At 42.9% G+C, this 18,130-nt stretch overlaps 1 protein-coding gene across 4 annotated transcripts in view; it reads left to right on the top strand.

Annotated features, from left to right (window-relative positions):
• Positions 1 to 1,653: 1,653 nt before the first annotated feature.
• TSHZ2 (teashirt zinc finger homeobox 2) overlaps positions 1,654 to 18,130 on the top strand; it is a 520,957-nt gene continuing 504,480 nt past the window's right edge. For all 4 annotated transcript variants that reach the window (XM_055265201.2, XM_063634234.1, XM_055265200.2 and 1 more), the window contains exon 1: positions 1,654 to 2,633. In XM_055265201.2, coding sequence (XP_055121176.2) covers positions 2,594 to 2,633 — 40 coding nt within the window. In that variant the 5' untranslated portion in view covers positions 1,654 to 2,593. The remainder of the gene's footprint in view (positions 2,634 to 18,130) is intronic.

Genomic DNA, 18,130 nt, shown 5'->3' with positions numbered 1-18,130 from the left:
TGAAGTAACTCAGGATCGAAAACCAAATACTGCATGTTCTTGTTTATAAGTGGGAGCTAACGCATGGGTACGCAAAGGCATACAGAGAGATATCATGGACATTGGCAACTCAGAAGCAAGGAGTATGGGAAGGGGGTGAGGACTGAAAAACTACCTGTTGGGTACAATGTACACTACTCGGGTGACGGGTGCACTGAAATCCCAGACTTCACCACTGTGCAATTCATCCATGTAACCAAAAACCACTTTTACCCCTAAAGCTATTGAAATAAAAATAAATAAATAAAGCAAAAAAGAACACCTCTAGTCCCAGCCTGCATCAAATGCCCTCAGTTGCTTTTCACTCTCACTGGAAGGAGCACTCCTTGAGGGCATGGTCTAGGTTCACCCTGTTCACAGACCTGTCCCCAACACCTCAAAAGGTGCCTGGCCAATAGCAGAACTCAATAATCACATGTTCGTTTCAATCTCTCTGTACTCAAATGCGATCTCCTACATTGAATCTAGAGCCACCCACCCCCTTTTAGACACTATTACAGCACTCAGCTTAACATCTTCGTGGAGCGAATCACTCAAAGTATCTTGTTTATTTGCTTGCTTACTTTTCATTCATTCAACAAATATTCTATTGGGCACTTATTATATGTCTTGTGCTTTGCCAGCACTTGGGGATATAACAGAACAAAGAGGCAAAAATCCTTCCTCCTGTTGGAGCTTACATTCAAGAGGGGAACTTGTACAATCAACAGAATAGAAAACTGTCTATAACCTGTGCAACACTGATCAGCTCACTGGGGAATAATAAAATGGAGAAATGGGACAGGGAGTGTGTGTGTGTGTGTGTGTGTGTGATATTTTAAGTGAGGTAGACCTTTGAGAAAAGGGGACATTTAAGCAAAGACTGGATAGTTGGGGGGCACTTGTCTGCACTCCCCAATTGGAATATAAATGCCAACAGAGCCACCACCTTCCCTTTCTCTGTGGCCTCTGTGTCTCCAGAATAGGCACGTAGTAGGTGCTCAATAAACATTCTTCAAAGGAAACAAAAAGAGGAGTATGTGATTAGACCTTAAAGTAGACAGAAGGGAGATTTTTGTTTTTGTGACCACCCATTGATTAGCGAGAAGGTGGGAGGGACAGGGGCACTAAATTGAAGGGGGCGTGGGGAGGACATTTTGGGGGGGCAGGTTACGACTTAGAGGATGGAGATCCTCACTGGATAAGATCCCCTCCCCCTTCCCAGCCCCAAGCAAACCTAAGTTCTCCCTCTCCTAATATTGTGCATAGTCCCTGCTGGTCAGCCAACCTGGCCCCCTGAATCTCCCTCCACAGCCTCCCAGCTTCAGAGTTCAGCCATCATCACCCTGCCTCCTTTTCTCCCGCACCCCTTCCCTCCTCACCTCCTTTCCTCCCGCCCCCGCCCCTTCCTCCTCCCGGAGGGGTGTCCCCGCGCCCGGTGGGCACGCCCTCGCCCCGGCGGAGAGGGCGCACGGAGGGGCCTGGGCCGGCGCGCCGGGGCCCCCGCCCCCAGCCCCTCTCCCCTGCGGGACGCTGTCCCTTTAACAGGCTCCCGCTGCCTGGCGCTCTGCGGCTGGGGAGTAAATTTCTCCCTGTCATCAGGTCGCGGGGAGAGGAGGAGGAGGAGGAGTTTGTTAATGTTCAGTTTGTTCAGCGGGATCGATGTTTGCTGGCATCGCCTCGCCCTGTCTTGTGTGTGTGTGCGAGGGTGTGTGTGTGTGTTTGTGTGTGTGTGCATATGTGGGGGGTGTGAGTGTGTGTGTGCGAGGAAGCGGGGGTGCGTGCGCGTGTGAGTGCGTGTGTGAGTGTGTCTGTGTGTGTGTCTGTGTGTGTGTGTGAGTGAGTGAATTCCAGATTTTCTGTCTTTCCAAAACCCGCTCCTGTCCTCTCGCATATCACTCACAGACGGGGATCTGACAGCAGCCACAAACCTACAGTGAGTGATCGCTCTCCCCCCGGCACGAATCCGCCATAGAGATCGGCGAGGAGGAGGAGGAGGAGGAAGAGAAGAAGGAGGAGGTGGAGGAGGAGGTGGAGGAGGAGGAGGAGGGAAAGAGGAGAAGGGAGAAGAAGAAAAAGAAGAAGAAACCCACAACCTTCCCAGGATTGCCTTTTTTTTTTTCCTTATCTTTACGCGCGAGTGTGCGTGTGGCGCGTGTGCGCCCCTCGTCCCTTCCATCCGAACCCGGTCTTGGATGTTTAATAAAGAAATCAAGTGTCTCAACAGTCACCAAAAAAAAAACGCAAAAACAAAAACAAAAAAATTCCAAAAGCAAAAACAAAAAAGAGAGAGAGAGGAAAAAAAAATCCAAAACAAACAAACAAACAAGGCAGAACCAACCTCTACTTCAAAGCAGCCGGCACAAGCCACCCGTGTCTGCCACCCAGAGAGGGGGGTCTCTGGCCCGTGGTGGAGGAGTTGCAGGGGGGATCGTCAGGGGGACAGAGGCCGAGTGACGTCTTAGGAGCCACCGGGCAAGAGGCGGAGGAGACCCAGAGAGGCCAGACAGACAGCGGGCCCCGGCGCGCGGCTCGGGGCTGGGGCGCCAGAAGTGGGACTGGAGCGAAGTAGAGGATGCCGAGGAGAAAACAGCAGGCACCCAAGCGGGCGGCAGGTAAGAGAAACGGCTCCGCTTCGGGGCTGCCCTGTGCGCCGAGCTCCTCGCCCGCCCTCCTTGCCCCTGGGTGCCCGGGGGCACCACCCACTTAAGCTTTCGAGGGAGTTTGCGCCGGGTGCCCCTGTAATAATAACCCCGTCCTCTCTCGCCTTCTCTGGTCTCCCAAATCCTCCCCTTCCAAGCTCCGGTTGGGTTGGGGGAAGCTATCCCACCAAGCCTTTCCTCCTTAAACTTTCTTTCCTCCACCCTCTACCCCACCCCTAACTTTCTCCCAGTCTGTTTCTTGCCTCTCGGGCCAAAGTCGTATTGAGGATTTGGGGTGCGGAGTAGGGAGACGGCCCCTCCACCCCTCCATCCCTCTGCGTGGTCAGTGCCAGTGGCTTCTGGCCTCCAGGGATAGCGTCTCCTCTCACTGGGGCTTGGGGCGCTGAAGTGTGAGGCATACCTAACACCCGGGCTGCAGGCAGGCTTTGGGGCGAGCAATAGGAGTTTAGCGTTGATCACCAAGGTGGACAAAATGCCCCCAGGAAATGGATGAACCTTTGCATATATTTTCTAAAAGGATCCATATTTGGAAATCTAATTAACAATTTCCCTACTCTTAAAAAAAACAAAAAGGGTTGTATGGGGGAAATTCCCCATAGAAATTTAAACAGCTCTGGATTTTCTTTGCCTAGAGAGTTGCAAACTTTGTGAAATGATTCGTACTGTAAGAACTATCCCATCTGAATCCTTACTTACTGCTCCCTAAAAAAGATAAGAACAGGTTAATGGATCAGTACAATAGACCTTCTAAAGTTCTTTTTTTTCTTTTGGGTTGCTTAATTGCTTTTTTAATAGTATGCTGGGGTTTTGTTTCTCGGAAATGTAATATGAAAGTTCATTTTTCTTCTGCCAGACCCACCCACTGAAAAATCAGCTTTCCACTTGATTGCTAGTTTTGATTTGACATTTGATTGATCACCTGTCATCTCGCTGCCTTTGATCTATTCATTCTTGATATATATCAATAAATCACTCACCATGGTAACTCACAGTGCCAGTGACGCAAACCTTGCCCTCTATATTCAGAGCCAGACATGCACAATTATTATCTTGTTTGGCTTTTAATGTGGGCGTTTTTATTTCTTTGTGTCCTTTAGTTGAATCAGGGCTTTCGCAAAAAGCTTAAGTTTAGTTGTTTTTTCCTCTCTCTCTGTCTTTGCCCTCTTGATTTAGGCAACACTAGGTAAGGCTGGTCTTCTGCAGACCCACCTCCACATTTCATTCTGTTCCAACTCTAGCAAAACATAGGGAGAAGTTTGGTGGAACACTTTCATAAACTTTGCAAAGTCACCCTTAGAATAAATCCAAAGTTAGGAATCTGAGGAGAGTGGGTATCCCTTGTCTAAATGTGTTGAACCACCAAGCTCATCCTCCTTCCTCGCCTGAGTGTCTCAAAATATCCACAATTATCATTCCTTCTGAGCACAGAATTGCTTCCCTAACTATTTGTAAGTTGGTTCGAGTGGCATGCAGAAATATTGATAAAGCGTGGATTCATATCTTTTCTGATTGTTTCCCTAAAAGCAAAATAATTAAAATATTTTTAGTGAGGTATATATTTGGAATTTGCCTCATCAGTGAAGTTTTCTTTATTCAACTCTAGTTACTTCTTTGGAAAACAATGTCTCTTTCCTACCGTTGTCTCTCTGCATTTAACTCACTTATTTCCTAAAACTTAGGCTGCTTTGCAATCTGACAGCGTGTGGATGTGTTCAATGGCCTTTGAGACCCAGGAACAGTGAGCCTGCTGCATCTAGTTCTCGCAACATAAGTTTAAGTGTAGCTACATTATTAGAGATAACGTCCTTATTGTTGTCCCGAAAGAGAACCCTGGGATACGGTCCAGCAAGAAGTGATACTGCTCTGAAAATTACTCTTTTTTTTTTCTTGTTGTTCCGGTAAAGACTATCAACAACTAGGCAGTAATTTAAATTACCAGAATGACTGGACATGTCTCCTTTAGTAAGCTCATTACAAAAAGTGCATTGCTCAGAATTGCTCGACTTTGATTATAATTATCCTCCGATCGATAAGGATCCAGGTGTACGTAACATAACACTGTACCACATTATTTAAATTAGGTCCTTTTCATTAAGCTGTATCTGTTGGTGCTGGCTAGTTTATTGGTGTGTGTGTGTGTGTGTGTGTGTGTTAGAAACTTGTAACTATAGTTTCAGTTTTCTGGCCTATTATATTCCTACTGTCTTTGTATGTTTGTTTTGTATGATTCTTATTATTTTCACCAGAAGTGGAAACCCTTTTTAAGCTGAAAAAGGATAATTCATTTCATACACAGTGAGGACCCTCTTACCTTATTTATTTGCTCACATATTAATAGAGGAGACAGTTTTTCATGCAGTGTTTCTTCTGTTCATCTAAGGTCATCAATGCCCTACTCTATTTCAGCTGAAGTGGTTATTCACAAGTAAAGTTAGCCACTTTGGGGTTCTGTAGTCAGTTAACATCCAGGGAAGGGGAGAAGGTGGGTTCTAAGATTATGGCCATACTAACTTTTATCACTGCTTAAAATTAAACACAATGCACAACTGTAAGTAATTACACCCAAGGACTGATGTTGAAAGCTTGATTTCTAGCTTGATTAATGAATAATGGGAGATAGAAAAAGCCTATGAGTGGATCAGAGCTGAGGCTCTCCCCGAGCGCTGTTTTTCCCAAGAACTGTTCCAGGCAATTTGATTCCTTTGTATTATTAGTTTTAAGTTCCATGTTTCAAGGAATCAATTACAGAACTTTCTACTAAAACAGGTATCTAAACAGAATAAACAGGATGATATTGTAAGTGATGAGGAATTTTAGTCTTTATTTGTTATGTTCCTCCCCCTTCAGGGGCAAGGGATGTGAGGGGACAATTCTCTTTAAGGAAACAGCTAAATCAGAGTATTTCCCTCTGAAATGTCATTCTTCCTGGCTTTCTTAAGCTGTGCTATTCCACCATACTATTACTTAGGGCAAGAAAAAAAAAGTTGAGAAAGCAGCCTACAGTACCCCAGGGGTTTGTGTTGTGTGTGCATGCTTGCTTCCTTGGATGTATATTTCACTCACCATTAAAATGCATCCACTGTTACCTGAAAATATTGCAGGATTCAGTACCAGCATTTTTGCCTTCTATGCATTTCAAGGGAGATAGAGAAAATGGCAGGAAAGTAAAACAGAATGGTGTTTTGATTTGTTTGCGTTTTGCAGGATGCAGAGTGGTTAAAAATGTAAAATTGTAGACTTAGAATCTAACTCTTGATTTTCTACAGCCAATCTCAGCCTCTGTGCGCACACATATATAATACGTATTTTATTTCACCATCCTGAACTGTTTTTATATTAATGACAGCCAACTGCAATAGAACACAAAATCTTTTGTGAGCACATCTTGTGAATATCTAATATATATGTAAGTTATAGGATTCTACTCCCTGCCCACCCAAAGCAATTAGATGTTTCCCTCTTGCTGACTCTTAGAGGCTTTCTGATCACCCAGATTTGAGGAGAGTCTTGCAAGAAAGAATATCTCCCTCAATTTATTTTGTTTATTTAATATGGAGATGAATAATGCAGATTTTGTTTTCATGAATGTCCTTGTGTGGCAGTAAACATTAGACTATTAGCAATCATTACTTAAAAGTTGCAATTTGCACCTTAATAACACAGGTTATTTACACGGGAAACATAATCAACAGGGACAACTCTGAACACTGCAACAGAGCAGAAATGACCTCAGAGATCTCTTTTCTACCTCTTGATAGTGATGACTCTGAATTAATGGGTGAGGTCCCAGAAGTCTCAACCCACAGGATGGAGGGAGGGGGCAGGCAGCTCAGGGTGAAGTTTACCTTTAATTTACTGTCAAGTGGGACAGGTTTCAAGAGACTAGGAATCGGGTAGATTTGGGACCCTGGCTCCCTCACTTTGTTTAAATATCCTTCAGAAAGACAAGTTCACGTCTTGAATATTTAAGTATCTCACGCGATGGATTCCTTCACTTGCCCAAAAGTATGATTTTAACAAATGAATGGAAACACACACACACACACACACACACACATGCATGGACGCAATAAAGCCCAAAGTGTCTCAGCAGCACAAACTCTTTTGGCCATTCTTGTTACTTAAGGCAGATCTCTGAAAAAGGAAGGATAGATACCTTGAAATCGCTTGGTCCACACAACATTTTGGAAGGAAATTGATTGCTTAAGTGGTCGTTTTCCCACCCCCGTCCTGATTTCCTTCTTCCACCTCTCACCTCACCCTTAAAGACTCAGATTGAATAGGACATCTCAAAAGCCCATTTGTTTTAGGCATTTATTGATTTCATTTTTAATCTGCCATATCAGGACACAATACGTTAACCCTCATCAGCAGATTACAAGTGACAGAGAGTTCTAGCGGAAACTGTGTAAGGGAGCAGGGGCTCTGGGAAACTTCTTGACAATGAAACTCTTCTCTGAGGCTTAAGAGTTTGGATGTTGAAGGTTACTTTTGGGGAGGGGAGAAACATTCCTCAGAAACAGTCTACATTTTTTTCTTCCACTTTACATTTCCTTATCTCCCAGTTGCCCATTCTATTGCTACACTTTGGGAATGCTTAACACCCAAGAAATACCTCCCAAGTATTTTTAGGAGGTCTGTCCCTGAGGCAGCTTGACCTTTGTCAGTCTCCAACGGAGGTTTATGCTTTCATTTCATCCCAGCTGATTTCTCATTCATTTGATGGAATTTCTCCAAAGGATAACACCTGAGTTGATATGTTTCTCTTCCCAGGGCCTTGGGAATTGTGCTGTCCGTTGAACGGGTTTTGCTCGTGGGGGTGGGGGCACAAACTGAGCCTGGCATTTTTTAAAGCCATTGAAATGATGCCTCACTGTTCATCATTGCAGCTGAGCTTAGGAAGTCAACCAAGAAGAAAACCTAGGCCCTGGTCACGTTTGTGCTGTGCCTGTAATTAGCTGACACGAGGTAAATGTCCAAAGTCGACCTTCCCTTCCATCACTGTATTTATACTATCAATTTTATTTGGGAATGTCATGGTCTGGGAAGACTCAGCCACTATTTCAAAGGCAATGCCTGCTTCTACCCAGGTCCCCTTTAAAAAATACAGAAATTGCCGAACAAATTCTATATTAAGACCAGGCATACACAGAGTATCATTTTCGTTTGATGCAAAGTCAGTTGGAAATACATTAAACTAACAGTTAGAGAGTGTCTTGCATCGCTTCCCTGAAGCAGTGGTTTTTCATTACATATTTAATTACAATCAAACTGAACGACTTTTATTTAAAAAATCACAGTGGTATTAAAAGAAGCCTGGCACACAAATAATTTTATTGCTTCACAAGTTTAGAATGCTTTTATATTTTTATTTCTTTGGGAGAAATTTATTTTAATTTTCTAATGTTGTGATAAATACACGCTATCTTTTACTGTAGTCTGTAATCAGGGAGAGCTTATCCTTCTATCTTTATAGAGTCTGCTTACCCCAGAATAGGCTTTTATATTCATTTTTCAGTAATTTGTAACAACTGGTATTTTTAAATTTTTTTTTAAGTTTTACAAGTTCTATTTAAAGTTAGAAATTCTCATGTTCCCTGGGGTGATCTTTGGCAAGCAGCTCTTTGATTATAGGAGGAATTTAGTCATTCCAACCACATAAGAAAGTGGAGAGTGCTTGCTTGCTTACCTGAATATTACAGTAAGAAAAAAACACCATCTATTTACATGCCTCTAACATGTAACACTATTTTCACTGGATTTACAATTTCTTTTTTTTTTTTCCTCCTACTGACCTTTCATTCACTTGTTTTGGGAACTTTTTCTGAGGAGAATGTATAGAGATAGCATTTAAAGTGGATTTCAAGATACATCAGATTTTTAAGACATTGTAATAAAAATGAGAGACTTCAGAGCCCAATGGTTCACTGCTACTCTAGGTCTGCAAACTAATGAGAAAGCACCTTTGAAAACACATAGTTTCAACTTTAACTTGCACATGAATGGGGAGCGTCTCCAGCAGTGTGGCCGTCTTCGTATTGCTCATTTTGTCTGAGAAATTATGTTGTCCGAGGGTATCAGACTGAGGTCCGTTCAAAGACGTTATATACATACACAGACACACAGAAGAGAAATCTGAGATGCGAGTGGGAATTGCTGATATATTTGTTTCCAAAGCAAACTCCATGAATGAAATGATTCAATAATTTGGAGGAATTTGAAAGTCATTAAAATGGCCATTTGGAATTTTCAGTTGTTGCCTCCCTCATTTTTTTGCATTTCCCCTGTAGAAAAAGGCATCCTCTGAGCGCCCTCAAATATTCTGGGACGCTGAAGTAATGCCTAAAATTATTTAAAATTTTAGAAATTAAAATTCAGGAGGCACAGCAAGATAATCCTATTATTAATATATCAGTATTATTTAGCTACGCATAACAGCAGGAAAATGCACAATGCAAAAGTTTTAGAGATAAGGAGCTTAGAGAAATTACATGGGGGAAAGAAATACCTGGATCATGTTTGAAAGCATTTGTCTTGAATTCCGCTCATCTAAATGAGAACTCTCTTTCTACCTGTGTCATTTAAAAAACAATTTCAATATCCCCCTACCTGCTACCCCAGCCTGAAGCAGGGACTAATGAAACTCTCTCTGGACACACAGATGTAAGACACTATATTACACAACCCTTTTTAAAAAATTGTTTCAGAAAACCAAATGCGGCCATGCAAACCAAAAGAAAAACCTCAAGGATCTTTGTAAGATAGCTAGCTCAGGGTTCAAGATCGAGAGAACTTTGTTGCGGCAGGATAAGAAGACAGCAGCATTGCATTTTAGCTAAACATCTCTTCTTGGCAAATGAGAAGCGGTGAAGCAGGGAAGATTTTTTTAAGGAGCTTCTTAGCTCTTTTGCATTTCTCTCCAAAGACTAATCTAATTGAAAAGCTATAGTGTCCATTTATGATTAAGGAAAGGCCTCATGTTTCTGCAACACTGCTAGACACTGAGGTGGGTTAAAAAAAAAAAAAAAAAAAGCATTCTGCAGTTTCTGTTAGTACAAAAATTAAGATCACTGGTCTTAATTACTTGAGTGCTTTCAGACCTGAAGAAATACTCTAAAATCACCCCCTGAGCTTTCTTCTTAAAGCCACATCTAAGCCATTTCTATGGAAATTGTATAGTTTAGATATTAAGGTGGGTAGAATACAGTTATTGTTTTTAATGAAAATAGTTACGAAGGGCAGAATGAGATAAAAACAGAGTTGGCAGCAGCCATTCTATTTGTAATGAATTTGAAAGAAACTTCCCTAATGCTTTACTGGATCATGAAAAATCCATGAAACCTGGCGACATGGGAGATACAAAAATGAGACAGAGGGTCAAGGTCTTCTATAGGGGAAAAATGGCTTGGTAAGTGAGAACAGCGGCATATAAATATCTCTATATAAACTGCAGAGGGTTTACTCTAAATCACTTCAATTTATCAGATCCTTGGAATTTTTTTATGTATTTAGGAGCCTCTCTTTTATACCCCAGAGAGATATGAATAGCTTCTGGGCCAAGATGATGCTGTAGAGAAGAGTCAAATCTATTCTATGCGTACGGTACCATTTGGTACAGAAGAAATGCCAAAATGAAAAGCCATAAATGCGTTTTATATCAGAATTGCCTTTGGCTATTTTCCCTTATTAGAAAGTTGGGTACACTGCTGAGTGCTTCTTCTTGTTTTCCCCCTTGGGATTAGATTTGAGACTGTGGATGGAACAGCGGAGTAAGGGCAAGTGACTTGGGTTCTGGTTGCAGCCTTGCCCCACGCTGGTTATTTAGCCCCGGGCAAGCTCTAGAGATAAACCTTACTCTCTGGATAAGAATGTGAGTTTTTGAAGTCAGACTGATTGAAGTTCAAGTCTCTAGGTCTAATTCTTGTTCGGCCGCATAAACTTGGGCGGGCTGCTCAAATCTCTGCCCTCCACTTTCGAATCTATAAAATGGGGGCAATCATATGTTCCAGGTGTGTGGAAAGGATTGTATCAGAGGAGGGCTGAGAAAGTGTGCTGAAACTGTTAGGCACCCCAGGGATACGAGGGAATAGTGTGTCTTTACCCTGAATAACCAGACCATGGAAAATTTATATTAACTGGGAAACAAGCAACTTACCAATTATCATAGAACAAAGGGTCCAGGGCTTGAAAGAAACCTGGTATGGACGCATTTTGATTTGTAAGCCTGGAAACACAATGACGAAGTAGTGTGTATGAGCCTCTTCTCCTGAGGCAGACTTATTCTGGGCCGTTTGGAGTCCGGCAACAGCTCAAAAAAAAGTTTCTTTCCCAAGAAATAGAATTTATAGCACCACCAACAACGATGACAACGGTAACAATGATATCTGCCACTAAACAAGTGCTTTTTACATACCACGTGCTTTATATGCTTACATTTATTCGATCACATGGCAGTTATTTCTTGAGTTCCTACTATGTGTCAGATGCTCTTCTACTACCTGGACCTGGAGGTGAATAGGCTGGGGATGATCCCTGGGGATCTTGCCCTCCAACTGGGGGGAAGATAGAGAATATACAAGTAAATTTATAAAGGAAAAGATAATTTCAGCATAGAAAAAAAGCTTCACGATGACAATAGCTTTATAAAAGCAAAATTATGAGGGCAGGAATTGGGACAACAGAGATGTGGATGGTCAGGGGAGACCTCTCAGAGGAGGGGACATCTGGGCTGAGTCCTGTTCCTTATAACTTTCGAGTATAATCCCTGTTTTACTTTTGAGAATCTGAGTAAGTTGCAGGATAACTCATTCAAGGTCGTGCAGTGGCCAAGCTGAATTTTAAACTCAGCTCTTCCTGCTTCCAAGGCCCATGCATTTAATTTATTATGATCGTTTATCTAAAATAGTCATAGCGAATTGCCAGGAAGGACCCAAGGAAGAACCCTCAGTCTTATCATTCTCCCCCTGCATCTATTGTGATGTCTATAGCTATGGGGGTAAATTGAGAGCCTAGACGGAGGATGCTGCCTTTAGCGGCATCTCCAGATGGAATCTTCAGGCCAACTCCTGTCATCTGAAGTTGTCTCTTTATGGGATGTTCTTTCATATGTCCGTACATGCATTCATTTGTTCAACAGATATTGGCTGTGCATCTATTATGTGCCAGGTATTGTTCTAGGTGCTGCAAAAATAACAGTAGACAAGAATAGAGATGCCCCTGCCCTCACACAGCTAATATTCTTGTGGGCGAGCCTAAAAAGCTAACAAACAAATAAATATATAACACAATATTGAATAGTCCTAATTGCATTACATAAGAATAAATCTGGCTTCATGGGGTAGAGAATGATGGAGGGTTGCCCTGTTATATAGAGTGGTCAGGGAAGCCATTTCTCAAGTGGTGATTTGATCAGACCTGAAAAAAAGTGAGAGACTAGCCAAGCACAGGGCTGGGAGAAGCAGTCCAGGCAGAGGAAGGAGGAAATGCCAAAGGCCTAAGGAGGTGATGTGATCTGATTCAGTTATTGGTTGAACATAGGCCCTGTTTGTATTTCAAAAGTGATGATGGACTTGGGCATGTTTGCTCTCTCTGTCTACTTACCCAGCCCCTAGTGATGGTGAGTAGGATGCTTAGGATGATAGAGGTGGCAGCTGGAGATAAAAACACATTCCCAGCCTTCATAGAGGGATTGGTGCTGTGATGGATGACACGGCGAGGCTGTGGAAAGGCATCGTCAAGAGCCAAGTAGACCTGGGGTCCAACTGCAGCCAGCTGTGCACTCAGAAGCAAGTTTCCTCACCTCATTGCACCTCAGCGTTTTCATCTGTCAGATGGGGATAAGGATTTTGCTTACCTCACATTTTACTTGTGATAATTAGATTATGTAATGCATATAAAACTCTTGGTGCGGGCCCAGTATTTACATGGGGTCTTCCTCACAAATGAATGTTTTTTATTCTTGCACTTAATTGTGTTTTCTTTTCTGCAGGAATTCTGAGAGAAATCTAGGCACCTGAGTTAGTCCTTGGCACCTATTAGGCACTAACCAAATATTTCCCGATGAATGAATAAATGAAACTGTAAAGAAATGAATGAATACTTTCATTCATATATTGCTTTGTATACTAATTAATTACTTTCAAGTATAAGGATCTCTTTCATAGGTCTAGAACTTTTAGCAGACCTCTGGACCAATTGCAAATCCTAGCTGTTCTTAGAATATGTTTCAAATTAGAAAATATTAATGACCAAAAGACGATGATTTTCGTCTGAATCTTGTATTTTGCGCATCGTGACATCACGTGCCTTCGATTGAAGAGCAGTGATATCCCTTTGTGCGGTAGATATTGTTCATTCATCTTCTAGACAGTGCTTGCTGAGAATATGGATGGAGGGGAAGGAGTGGAGGGTCCTCATTTCTGACCCTGAGGTTCAGCCTCTCCCTGCGCCCTCTCCAAGTGCCTTCCTGGCCTTCGCTCTCCAGGTGCTCCCAGCCCCCCAGGCCCTGGCAACTCTGCCCCTCCCCCACGGGGAACCTGCGCTCATCCCCTCAGGCCCCAGGCGGCGAAGCTTAGGGGTTGTTAAGCTAATGTGAATAGGCTACGGGCTGTTTCCTGGTAACGCCTTCTTCACTTTTTAATTGTCACCTCCAGATAAGTGCCTGAGAGCAGGAAGAAGGGACGCTGGCTGGCTGCCTGTTAAGATGTATCTTAGGACAAAGAGATTTGGGATCCTGGAGAGCACGGGGGAGATTCTGCTGCCTGCCTCAGGACCTTTATGAACACGCGTGATGATGGGAGGGCGGCTATGGCTGTGTACCAGGTCCTGTAGGAGGCGCTGGAACTGGAGCCTTGCATCCGAATGACAAAGTGCCTGCCTTCCTGGAGCTTACACTGAGCGCGGAGGGCAGACCAGGGACTAGACAGCAGACAGTCCCATGTGTCAGGGTCTGGTGTTTGCAGAGGGTGTTTGCAGGGGTAGAATATGACAGGAAGTGGCTGTTTTGAATAAGACGATCAGGAAAGGTCCCCGTCTGCGGAAGTGATACTGACAGTGGGTCTGGAGTGCAGCGCTTGGAAGAAAACTGCACCTCTCTGGAGGAAGACAGTGCCAGGCACAGCTGAAAATCCGGGGCTAGAGCTACCGGGAGGAACAGGAGGAGCAGCTGGGAAGCTGGGTGGCCGGAGCAGACAGGGAGGGTGAGCAGGGAGGGTAAGGATAAGCAAGCAAGGGGCTGGGGCTGTCACCGAGGTGGGGTGCCTCGGAGGGTGCAGGAGCAGAGTCGGGATCTGACTTAGGTTTGATAGGGTCCTCTGGCTGCCCTGCGATTTATCAGGGACCCAGTTGCGAGCAGGCCAACCACTCAAGAGGCGTCTACATCAATGCAGTCAAAGGCTATCTATACTGACTTGGACCAGATCGATGGCGGAGGAGCCATGGCAGTGGTCCGGAGAGAGACCACAAGTTTGCAGGCAGGGTGCTAGTGAAAAACAGGCTTCTACTGAAAGGTGTCCAGGAGAAATTGGACTAGGTTAGCCATAAATATTTTCTCTAATTCCGTCTTCTATTTTTCTCCTCCAGTTATATGTAAGGGTCTTACTGCAAATTGTCAGTCTATCGTTCCCTGAGCCAAAGTGGAAACCAATAAAAGTGTTGGGAGCTGCCTACATTCTAGGACTGACCGTGCAGGGAAAGAGGCCACACTTTTCCACTCACATTTCCTGGAGTCCTGGAATGGCTTCTTCACATATTTCTCCACCCCCATTAGACAACTCAGTCCCTGGGCAAGAGGATGGATCTTGAAGTCTGACAGATAGGCATGGGTTCGATTTCTCTCCAACGATTATTTCATCTCGGTGTGACCTCAAGCAACTTTGCTTCCCAGACTTTGTTTTCTCATTAGCAAAACAAACCTAATAAAAGGACTCATTTCATAGGTTTTTTATGAGGATTAATTGAGATAAACCAGATAATACGCTTAACACCGTGGTACTTGCAATGAAGAAAATAGTGAATGGTGCATACATGGTAAGTGGTCGATACATTTTAGTCATTTTATTAACAAGTTAATAATCCTCTCCATGCCTTGATTTCCTTATTGGTAGAATGGGGATAATAAAATCCCCTTCTGGGTAGTTGGGAGAAGTCAAGTATTAATACCAGTGAAGCACATGAAATGGTGCTTTGCATACAGTGAGTGCTCAAGAAATGTTAAATTCTTAAACTCATCACCATGATTCTGACCTTATAGACTTTGAAGGGCAGATGTTGTGTCTCATTGCTTTCATGTCCACAAGACCTGGCACATAGATGGTGCTCAATAAATATTATTTGAAAGAGTGAATGATGGTGACCATGTCATTTTAACTCTTAGGAGTTAAAATGAGAAAACCCAAGGAGCCGAAAGCATGTCTCTAGGGGGAAAGGTTAGAGAGCACTGACTCAAACCATCATCTCCAATTATGCAGTTTTAATGAGGAAGCAAGCCCATCCTTGAACATTATTTAAGCCAGAGTTATCCCAATAAGCATTTTCCTACCACGAGTGGTAGATTAAGTAGCATTGAGTCACGTAGTGAAAGTAATGTTCGTTCTTCAATACCATTTCAGTGCCTCTGGTAAGTCAAGAGAAAGTCTTTCATAATAGCCTATTTTTAACACCTCTCACCCTTGTTTGTCAGAAAGGGCAGACCTCAGATTCAGAGACTTTAACAAGCAAAGGTATCCAGTAAAGAAATGAAATGATGGCCGGGCACAGTGGCTCACGCCTGTAATCCCAGCACTTTGGGAGTCCTAGGCAGGTGGATCACGAGGTTGGAAGTTCGAGACCAGCCTGACCAACATGGTGAAACCCTGTCTCTACTAAAAATACAAAAAAAAAAAAAAAAAAATTAGCAGGGCATGATGGTGGCACACGCCTGTAATCCCAGCTACTCAGGAGGCTGAAGCAGGAGATTCGCTTGAACCCGGGAGATGGAGGTTGCAGTGAGAGCCGAGATTATGCCACTGCACTCCAGCCTGGGCAATGGAGAAAGAATCCATCAAAAAAAAAAAAGAAATGAAATAATAATCTTAGGGCAGGGCATGGTGGCTCATGCCTGTAATCCTAGCACTCTGGGAAGCCAAGTTGGCAGATCACCTGAGGTCAGGGGTTTGAGACCAGCCTGGCCAAGATGATGAAACCCCGTCTCTACTAAAAATACAAAAATTAGCCAGGCGTGGTGGGGCATTCCTGTAATCCCAGCTACTCTGGAAGCTGAGCCACGAGAATCGCTTGAACCCAGGAGGTGGAGAGTGCAGTGAGCCGAGATCTCGCCACTGCACTCCAGCCTGGGCAACAGAGTGAAACTCTGTCTCAAAAAAAAAGAAATAATAATCTTAGACCTTTGTTGTCTGATTACCATCAATGTATGGCAAATGATACGGGTTTTTCATTGACTATGACATAAATTTTTGTTTTAAAATAAAATTATGGCAAGAAAAAAGAAGGAATGATTTTAAAGAAATATTAAAAAATGAATTGTATGTGTGTGGTGTGTGTGTGTGTTTTGTGTGTGTGCGTATGTAGGTATGTAGGGGAAGATGTTGCACAAGCTGTGAAGAGGGGATAGAATGATGTGAGGACACTGCAATGCTAGGGCAGGGCAAGGTGCCGGAAGAAGCTGTGAGTAAGGGCTGTCAAGAAACCCCCAGAAGATAGAGGCTTTCATTAAAACTTCCAAAAACTTTGGAAATCTGAAGGAATCTCCTCCCCCAGGATATCAGCAGGAAACTCGGGAAAGTCTTTACTCACCCCCAAAATTTTTCTAATATGGAGAGAATGGGAATGATTTCCTGGTTTTGCATCCAGAATAGAGGAGTGGTTCTCAACCTTTATTTGGTATACTCATCACTTGGAGAAGTTGCTAAAATGCAAATTTGCAGATTCCAGACCTACAGCCTAGAGATTCTGATTCCATAGGAGGGGAATGAGGCCCATGAATCTAGGAATCTGTACATTAGATATCCATTAATCCATTTGAATTACAGGATAACAGGAAAAAAGTACATAAAATTTATATAAGTTCCTTTTTTCTACTCTTTCCCTCTCTCTCTCCTCTCCTCTCTCTCTCTCTCTCTCTCTTCTCTCTCCCTCTCTCTCTCTCCTCTCTCTCTCTCCTCTCTCCTCTCTCTCTCTCTCCCCTACCCCCAAAATGCCAGAGCACTTATATTTTAAAAGTTGTTTCAAAGTTGTTTGAGGGGTCCATTTTCACTTGTGGCTTTTAGTGAACAGAAAAAAATATAAGAAGGCTCTCTATTGTGTTTCAGAGAGGAAATGCATGCATTTACGCATTCGTCTACCTGGTCTCAGCATGAAACAGAGCCCAGAAAAGTCTTCAATTAAGAAGGAGAAAGACAAGCAATCCAGAAAATAATTTAAGAGGGCTTTGTCTGCTTGGGAGCCAGATCAGTGAAACAAGAAAGAAGCAAAAGGGATCTCTCAGACTTGATTCTTTATTTCTTACACCCTACAATTCTCAAGACTCTATAGAATGAGGGCAGAAAACCCGGGTTGTATTTTTTGGAACCTCCTCTACTTTCTTGTTATCTGTTTCATATTTTTTCATACTTTTTCGATGACTTCTCTTCTTTTTTATTCTTCCTTGATTTCCTTTTCTCTTTCCTGATTTCCTTTCCTGAATCAGACTTCCAAGCCCTTTCTATGTAGTACCGGTGATCCATGGGTGAATGTGATAAAAATGATGATGGTGCTAATGATGAACATGATACTAACTGTCATCGCCTTAATGGTTACCATTTCTTGACCCATATAACAACTAAGCCAAAAGGACTAAGCTTGTCCCTAACATTTACTAAGCACTGGCTACATTCAGGTTGTTTATACACAATCTCTCCCCGAGACATCCCGTAAGCTGGCTATGATTATTGGCCAATTGAATAGATATGGAAACATAAGTTTTGGAAATTTCAAGGAGTTTGACTAAGATGACAACAAGCTTTTAGATAGGATACTGAAGCCCAGGCCTGCCTATCAGAGTCCAAGCTCTCAGATGCTATGCTTTGTTGCTTCTCATAGTATTTAATGCTTAACAGCACAGACTCACATAAATAAACTTCCACAGTCTAGTATAGATACATGGAGGCCAAGGCCATGAACTGAAATTTAGTGTTTCCCCAGGTTGAAGTAAGTCAATTGTGTCTTAGAAGAAAAAAAAAAAAGATCATCCCTACTTATTTAAATCCCCAAACACCATCTTTAAAACTTAAGCCTATGAAGAAAAAGAAAAAGAATAAAGGACTTCTAAAACCTCTTATGCTATCCACGATGGCATTTTTGTAAATCCATTCCTGTTACACTAAACAAAAGTAGAAAAAAGTCATGAAAACCCCCAACACAGTCCATCTGGGGTGTCTCAATAAGAATCGTGCTCACCCACTCCACAGCATCTT

The sequence above is a fragment of the Symphalangus syndactylus genome, chromosome 24, assembly GCF_028878055.3.
Source record: "Symphalangus syndactylus isolate Jambi chromosome 24, NHGRI_mSymSyn1-v2.1_pri, whole genome shotgun sequence".
NCBI classification, from domain to species: Eukaryota; Metazoa; Chordata; class Mammalia; order Primates; family Hylobatidae; genus Symphalangus; species Symphalangus syndactylus.
The sequence above is the reverse complement of the archived record's forward strand: the minus strand, read 5'-3'. Positions and strand labels throughout refer to the sequence as shown.